Below are 9,282 nucleotides of genomic sequence, written 5' to 3'. Positions count from 1 at the left end.
AATTCCCAAACCTATTTTTGTGATATTTATTATTGGTCAAACAATATTCTAATTGTATATATATATTTTGTCAGAAAAAAAATGTTTTCTCTATCTCAAATTCTAACGCACTTAATCTAGAATTCTTAAACATTTTGAAAATTATGCATTTTATTTCGGGGACCAAAATAAAAGGCAAATAAAAGTCATACGTAGAAGCACACACTTATAATATTATACCACATAAACTAACAAACCACCATCCAAACCAAGTCAGTGGTCGATTATATAGATATTTAACGACAACATTAAACTCAAATTATTAAGAGAATAATGATAAGCTAGTAGAGTTCTTGAGTTTGAGTTTGTTTTTTTATTCTACTTAAGCTACTGCCATTGATTGTTGTGTATGGCTACATATAACATGAAGAGAAGTTCTCCTTCTTGGCTAGTCCATAACCATGAATATTATTCATGCGTAGTCTCTTTTGTCCTGTCTGTTTGTAACAACAAAACAACAAATAATGTAGAATCAATTGTTAATTATTAATTACACCACTTTTGTGGTCGATAGTCACATTAAAAATATTTAATTTACATAGCTTTTACCTTGCCATAGACAAATTATGCATGCTTTGATTGATACCCGTGAGGTTCCTACGTTCATACGAAAAGTTGACTTTATAAGACTTTTCATTGATAAGTAATAGAGGAAACGATAGATCGAATGACACACTTGATGAAAATCACATACACAAATGAGAATGTTTAGGCATGTCAGCGGGATGAGTATCGTATGGGTAGTAGTTTTCTAGTACCTTATTCGTTAGATAAATATTTGTCTCATATCCGTACTCATATTTGTGCTCATATTCGTGCGGATATTCATTATGCAGGTACTTCTATATTTTTTTAATATCCACCGGATATTCATGGGTACCCGTGAATATTTACAAAAAAAAAAATATTTGATAATAAAAATTTAATCAAAAATTCGAATAAAAATACAATAATCTTTATAAATTTTAAACAAAGCGAAAGTAATTCATTTAAATAGTGTTGAATGACAACTTACAAATTAATGAAGATTTTTTAAAACCAATTGATAAAAAATAACTCATTTAAAATCAATGTGTTAATGTTTTAATAATTTTTTTTAATTTAAATTAAAGTATAGCGGATACAGGTGTCCACGGGTACAAATATTATGATACTCGTACTCGTCCCGTTAATATGCGGATGCGGGTATAAAAAATATTTGTACCTATACCTATTACCTACGGTATCCATTTTCAATACCTATTTTTTAACCATTGTAGGTTTTATCCACGGATACCTACAGATTTTTTTTTGACATTCTTAAAAATGTCCATATATAAAGAAAGAGAGAATTCTTTTTTCTTGTTTATCCTTATCCTATGATTGCTATTTGTGAAATAAAAATGGAAAAGTTATATAATCTATATAATTATGACTTGGTTACGAATAATAGAAAACAAATTTAACTCCAGAGTCAATGACGAGTTGATAACTATAGCATATTGTTCCGAGAGGTCATTTGAGTTTCTCGTTATCGATGAACTCTTTTTTTTTCTTTATTTATCGATAATTATGGTTTATTTTTGCTTAAGCCATTCTGAACATACCTTGGTGGCTCTTCATCTGAATCCTCGGCATCAGATTCAGAATTTATATCCTCGGCATCAGATTCCTCAGAATTTATATCCTCGGCTTCAGATTCCTCAACTTCGGATTCTTCTTCAGTTTCAGATTCTTCGGCTTCAGATTCCTCATCTTCAGATTCTTCGACTTCAGATTCCTCAGCTTCAGATTCCCAATCCTCATCATCACTATCCTTTGTATTTGAACCTTCCGCATCAAAATACTTAGCTGACTTAGCAAAGCCATGTTCAAATATCATAACCAATATATATTGAATTGGTATTTAATAATTCTAAAATAAATGATTGAAAATTTAAAGAATTAGACTTTAATTAGTGAATTTGATCATTTGAGTTAGGTATTACTAAAAGAGAAAAATATAGTAAAATCATATTTCTCCTTCGATCTTTTCTATTGTAAATTCTTATTTGCATAATTTATTCCTAAAAAAAATTCTTCTAGACCTTCTTTTAAGAATTCGTTGCTTCTTTCACTGCAAAAGTCCTAACAATTTTGACATCCCTCTTCTTTCAAAACTACCGGTTTCCTAATAATTGACACTGAAAAAAAAATACTTTTTAAGTATAACACCAACTAATAAATAACAATAATTTATACGACAATAAAATAGTTTTGATCATAATGATTAAAAATTAATTACAATTAAGTTTGACGTGAAAGAAACTTCCATCGATATTAGTTTGAAAAACACTATCGATTAAGTTGATGATGTTTCAACCTTGTCGTGAGAGTTGATGATATCTTAACCAAATTCAAGTCAATGATCTACTGATTGAGTTTTACTGAGGAGATACAACACCAATAAAATATGAGTCTAATCGTATAAGGCATGGACACCACTCTCAACTCAAAACCAAAAATCTTAAGGCTTTGGGTTGAGAGTGATGTCAATGTCTTATGTGGTTGGGTTTAGGTTTTATTGGTGTTGTATCTCTCCAGTGAAACTCCCTCCCCTTGTAGACCTAACAAGTGGTATCAGATCCGATGGTTAAAATCGGTTCAGACGAGTGCAAATCCATGTATCGAAAGTTTTCCTAGGGTTCCTGGTAAGTGTGTTCCGTTAAGATGAACGGCGATACGAGAAGGGGTACTCATGGTTGGGAATGCTTCCGCTGGAAGGGAGAGTGTACCAATGTGGTGAAAAGGACTAACCCTTGAGGGGGAGATTGTTAAGAGTCCAAGTGTGAGTCTAAGTCCCACATTGGATAGAAATGAAAAATTGGAGCACCATATAAGGACAAAGACCCATAAACTCATTGTTTTCAAGTTTTTTTGGATTGAGAGTGGTGTCAATGCCTTATGTGGTTGAACTCAAATCTCATTGTTGTTGTATCTTCCCATTGAACTTCCTCAAAAAACCCAACAAGTGCTATCAGAACACGATAAAATTCTAAATTTCAGAGGAGAAACGATATAAAAAAAAAATTTAAATTATTACTTTTTAGGTGAAATTTAAAATTTTTAATTTCTTAAAAATTGTCTATTTAGACAACATATTTTTATTATAAACATTTAATTTTTGTATATAAATTAATAATCCTCTAAAAACGTCCTAATATAATATGGGTTAAATATGTTTTTGGTCCCTCAAGTTTCAGCGAAATTTGGAATTAGTCCCTCATCAAAACTTTTGACCAATTTAGTCCTTCATCTTTGAAAATACGTGAATTTAGTCCTTTTAACCAAATTTTGTTAAGTTTATCTGACGTTTCGAGCGCATTTCATGATAATATTTAAGTTAACATTGAAGCAAAAATGTGTCAAACAGTATAAATAATTTAAATACTATCATGAAATGCGCTTGAAATGTCAGATAAACTTAACAAAATTTGGTTAAAAGGACTAAATTCACGCATTTTGGAAGATGAAGGACTAAATTGGTCAAAAGTTTTGATGAGAGACTAAACCCAAATTTCGCTCAAACTTGAGGGACCAAAAACATATTTAACCCATATAATATTATTCGTAAGTAATGGATATAAGTATTTTAATTACTTATTTATTTATTTATAGGACTAGAGGATATATCATAGTATCTAACAACATATACATGGTAGTACCTATAAGAAATCAATCATTACAAATAAATTTTATTTGGATATTAAAAAGAAATAAAGTTATTGACATAGAAATACTGACCATCGATTTTAAATTGGATTTATATATTTATATATTTTTTACTTATATGAAATTGAAGTTCTTTTAAATAAATGAATTGTTTTAAACTTAAACTATGTTATACAACTTATTCAAATTTGCTTTTCAGAAAGACTAAATTTATTTGCTATGTTATGCCATTTTATTTAAATTATACTTTTAAATTATTTTTTATGGATGGACATAAAAAGAATTCATCATGAGTATTTTTTTTTTAATTAAATACCTATAAGTAACGAAACGGTTTTAAATTTTTAGACTAGGCAGGTATAAATATACCTTCTAACCATCTCGATCCGTTGTTGTTTATATTTGGAATGACAATCTAACCTTATTTTAAAGGTAGTGTTGAGTATAGTTACATATCAATATAAGAAATATATAATTTAACTTATAGATTAAATCAAATAAATTACATTAAAGTATTAGATAGTGAGAAATGGATTATGAAATTCTTATATTATATTTTGTAGAATAGATGTAATGAAGTGCCCTTGCTATATCAAATATCAAATAACAACTAGGAATATGTGTGTAGTTCCTAAATCTTGTACAAGTGATGTTTTAGACCTTTTTGATTCCTAAGAATATTTATGTAATTCCAAAATCTTTGTGGAAATAGAGTTGTGTGTTGTTACTTATACTTTTATGAAGGGAAAAAAATGTGTGTGTGACGATGATGTTTTATGAATAAATCCTCACAAATAATTATGGGAGCAAGGATTAAAATTGATTTATGCACAAATGATCTTGTATTTAATTATGACCGGTATAAGTTAATTTACTTAGTTTGTGTTTATTTAGTGACTATGATGATTATATTTAATATACGAGTATAATTAAAGAGTACTTGTAGGTTTAAGATATCATCAAAGATTTATTATTATTAGAATTTTTCATATGGTATGAGATTCTTCTTATAAATTTGTTAAAATATTTGCAAGAAAATATTTAATTATGAATATGTGTTACGAAAAGATTTTTAATTTAATTTATAGCTTAAATCAAATAAATTAAAATATTAAGTACTGGTAAAAAAATATGAAATTCTTGTATTAAATTTTATAGAATAAGTGTAATTGATTTAAGCTAATTTCCTTGGTTTGTGTTTGTTTATCGTGATTATACTGTAATATACGAGTATAACGAGTGCACGAGATTAGAGCAAGTATTAGTTTTTTATACTTAGTAAGTATTATACTATAATATACGAGTATAACAATATTGTAGCTTTAAGAGACCATACATTAATTATATAAAAAATTTAAGAATATTATTTTTATTCTAAAAAATAGTAAACATGTAGTATATTGTGCTTTGAATAATATTATAATGGTGAATGCAAGATTATTACCTTGTAGCAATTTCCTAATCTAGGACAAGTCTACAATCAGCAAAAAAGACATGAAAAAAGATTTTGCAATTAAGTTTTATACATAAAAGATATTAAAGTACGCATCAAAATAAAGAGAGAGGTATTTAGATAAGTATAAAGGATAACAAATAACCATATGTTGATTGAGTTCACTCAACCAGTTGAAAATAATACTAAAATATTTATTTAAAAGAATAAACCTCTTTATATCTTCCTTTTTCAATGAATGTATTTATAATATTTTAAATTTAGTTATATATTGAATTAGAAACGCTTGAATATATACTATACAATATTTTAGGACGTATGTATGTGTCTGTATTGTTTAACTTTAACTGGGTCATTTTGTTATAACAATATATAAAAAGTAAAAAGATATATTGTTTTGAATCCATTTTTCGTTATTTTAAGTTTATTCTTAATTATTATTTTAAAAATTAATTATTTTTAAATAATTTATTTTTAATTATTATTTTAAAAATTTATTTTATCATTAAAGGTTTTTTTAACAATTTTTGTTGTATACATTTTTTATTTTTTTTATTTTACACTTAACAACTTTTAAAATTAATAATATATTTTTTATTAATTTTTACACAAATTTCTATAAAATAAAAAATGTGAATACACATACACGGTAATGTTTGTATATCTGTTAGTATTAACTAAAAAATATTGTATTTTATCATTAATTCCAATTAACCAAGACACTAATCTCATTTATATGGTGGTGTAGGATTAGTACCTTTGTCTAGTTGTTTGGCATAGGCCAATCCACTCTCTACAATAAATGAAATAAATATATATATATATATATATATATATATATATATATATATATTTTTATATTTATGATATATGATACATTACAGAAGCATGAACCAACAGTACCTTCAGTAGGGACTTGGCTCTCAGGCTTGGAGAAGGGAAAACCTGTATTCACGAAAGAATAAGAAGAATGTGATGCTTTAAGTAATTCACGATAACTTTAAGTAACATTAATATTAACGAATGAGACTCTGTTTTCTACTAAGAAAGAAAAAACAGTTTCATCTATGTTTTGTTTAGTATTGGACAAAAAATCTAATCTTTTTATCCATTCCACTTTTACTGCAGTTCAATCTATTTAAAATCTATTTTATTAAAAAATTCAATCAATTTAAAATTTCTTTTAATGAATTTGGATTTCAATCTAATCCACATTTTTATATATTTTATCGATTGAATATTCATTATTTAAATCAAGATTTTCAAATATGGATAATCCAAAAAATTCAATCTAAATTTTCAATTTAATTTTTAGTTGGGTTAAACTAAATGTTGAGATGGACTAGGCTAAATCCAGACTCAGATGGACCTTGTTTGACGACCTGTACGGACCGGACAGACCTAATGACCCTGAAAGACCAAACAGGCCCAACGACCAAAATAGCCTGGACCGACCCGAATACCCAAATGGGTTGGGACAGCCCGACACTTAGATGGGTCATACCTGACAACCTGTACGAACTGGGTAAGCCCGATGATCCTAATGGGTCAAGCAGGCCTGATGACCCGAACAAGCTGAGTCGGCCCGATGACCTGGACAAGTTGAGTCCGCTTAACGACTCGGATGGGTTGTGCCAAACGACCCGTATGGACCGGACATGCCCAACGACCCTAACAGGTCAGGTGGGCCCGATGACCCGATTGTGTGAGGTCGGACCGACACGATGACTAGACTTGTCGACCCTGAGCCAACGACATAAAGTTTAATAATATATCTTAAAAAATAATATATTTTTCATATTTAAGAAGAAAGTCCATGGGCAGACTTTTTTGGCCCTAGTCCACGTGGGCTAGGACCTAGCCTTGTGAGTTAGGCCAAATTAACAGTTCTAGCTAAATTGTATCGTGTCGGCCTTTAAGACACAAGTTTTAGAAAATTCAATTTAAATTTCTTTTACAAAAAAATGGATTCTAGATTTGGATCTTGATCCAAATATTTGGATTGAATTTAAATCTTGATCCAAATATTTTGATCTGAGTTTTAAAAGGTCTAAACTAATTTGGTTAAAAAAATGGATTTGGATAAAAAATCTAATCTAATTTTTTGAATCTAAAATGGATGTGGATTGGATCATTCAAAATCCAATCCATGACCACCTCTAGTTTTGTTGATGTTTACAAAGACAATTTAACTCATTGACTTGTTCATCTACACATATATAAAATGTTGGCAATGAACGAAAATGGATTGAAATTTGCGATGAAAAGAGAAAGATGCAAGAGAAGGGATAAAGGAAATTTACTTGGCTGCCTTAAACTCATCATGTTCTTGTTCGTGCAGCTAGTTTAAACCCAGAAAACCAGTGTTAATTTTCTTATTTTGGGTTGGGAATGGAACCAACGAAGCTACAGATAAATACTTCAACAATGGAATAAACTTGTGTAGGATGTGGCTGTTGAGGTTTAGTATCTTCATCTTCTTCCAAGAATAGAACCTTGTTCTTGATTGAAGAATATATGCACCACCCACTATTCTTCTCTCTCTTTTATCAATCACTAACAGCTAACTTTCAACGATTCATACGTTAAGAAACAGTAATTACATTAGTCTGTTCACCATATCAATTAATCAATTATGCTAATTGCATTTTAGAGGTTAAGTGCATTAGTTTGACAAAAATTTTTTAATAAAATTTATTTTTCAGCACATATCAAACTTTTTTTTTTCTAAATCACATCAAATTTTTCTTTCATTTATTGAAGTAATGTGTCTTGTCAAAAATTTAATATTTTATTAAAAAATAATTTTCCATGCAGCATATGGAATGTTGTTACTTCATTGCTTAGAAAATAAGCCAAACAAACATGATTCCCTTTAAAAACCAATTTTCCTTTTACATTGTTGGCTGCATTTTATTAACTTAATTAAAACGGTAATTATTCTAGAATTGATTTTAAACCAAGGAAAAAATAATAATAAATTATTTAATTCAAAGTTAATACTAGTTTAAGTCAGAAAAATTGAAGTACTTAGACCTATAATTTACTTTTCTATTTATAATCACAAGTGTTTTAAATTTTGAAAAATGTTTTTTTACACTATTTACACTTAATATAATCTTTATAAAAATAAAAAACAAAAAATATATAATCTTCTATCTTTGGCTAAACTATCTCTCAAATTATAAAAAACTTATTTTTAGTCTTCTGAATCGACCTTCTGACAATAGGATCATTTACTTATATTGTAATTACTTATTGTAACTATTACTTTAAAACTTCACATAAAATAATTTCAATTGATTGATAAAATACAAAATATTTACACAAAATAATGTATCTAAACTAGACTCAACGTAGACTTATGTATACTATAGGATAATTTCTTTTTATAAATTAGGATAAATAAAATAATATTTTTATGGGTCAGAACTATATTTATTAAACTTAAATAACTATTTTTGTTTTTGATGTTATCAATTTTTGTTTGACTTTCGTTAACTTGATTGTTAGGATCAAACGTTTATCATTAGACTAAAAATTATAAATTTTAGTCAGAGTACAACTCTTTTTACTTAAGAGTGTAATAACGTCGAGCTTTGATTGTAATCCGATTCACTTAATCTCTACCACAGAACAATTAATGTCATTTGCAACAATTTCTCCATAGATATTTATCCTATTAAAAATTTCACTATTTGATCATGATTTGATTCATTTAGCTTCCGCCACGAAATAATTGTAATGTGTTAGCGATTAGTAATCAGTTACGAGCGAAATTCAAAATGCAATGATGTATGGTTGTTATGGATTTGAGAATAAAAAAAGAAAACTTTAAATTCTATGTATATTTTCATAACATTTAAGAATACTTTTGGAAAAAAATATGATGCTTCACTTTTGTTTTTCAGTTATTTTACTACTATTTAATTATGTTATACATTATTTATTCATATATGTATTTTATGTATTTTTATTTAAATAAATATTTTTGTAGTAGAAGACAGTCTTAAAATTAATGTATACAATTAATCATGCACATGGAAACCTATTATGAACAGGTACTTCAATTTGACGTATTCATATTTCATATTTCATGA

General features: G+C 27.8%; 1 protein-coding gene across 7 annotated transcripts; it reads right to left on the bottom strand.

Moving 5' to 3' along the window:
• Positions 1-188: 188 nt before the first annotated feature.
• On the bottom strand, positions 189-7,630 carry LOC114188937 (uncharacterized). Of its 7 annotated transcripts, XR_014995690.1 has the most exons (7): positions 7,486-7,630; positions 6,086-6,127; positions 5,940-5,975; positions 1,626-1,869; positions 589-636; positions 385-476; positions 189-349 (listed from the first exon to the last, which is right to left on the bottom strand). XR_014995690.1 is itself a non-coding variant. In XM_085674457.1 (6 exons), exons 1-6 carry the CDS (start codon positions 7,505-7,507, stop codon positions 452-454), a joined length of 417 nt encoding a protein of 138 aa, XP_085530583.1. In that variant the 5' UTR covers positions 7,508-7,630; the 3' UTR covers positions 189-451. The 7 variants fall into 7 exon arrangements, 5 of the variants coding, with proteins under 5 accessions (XP_085530583.1, XP_027933410.2, XP_085530584.1 ...); XR_014995691.1 differs by lacking the exon at positions 589-636; XM_085674457.1 differs by having other exon boundaries at positions 189-476.
• Between the last annotated feature and the right edge of the window lie 1,652 nt (positions 7,631-9,282).

The sequence above is a fragment of the Vigna unguiculata genome, chromosome 6, assembly GCF_037176805.1.
Source record: "Vigna unguiculata cultivar grain cowpea cultivar isolate G323 ecotype 2 chromosome 6, ASM3717680v1, whole genome shotgun sequence".
Lineage (NCBI taxonomy): Eukaryota > Viridiplantae > Streptophyta > Magnoliopsida > Fabales > Fabaceae > Vigna > Vigna unguiculata.
The sequence above is the reverse complement of the archived record's forward strand: the minus strand, read 5'-3'. Positions and strand labels throughout refer to the sequence as shown.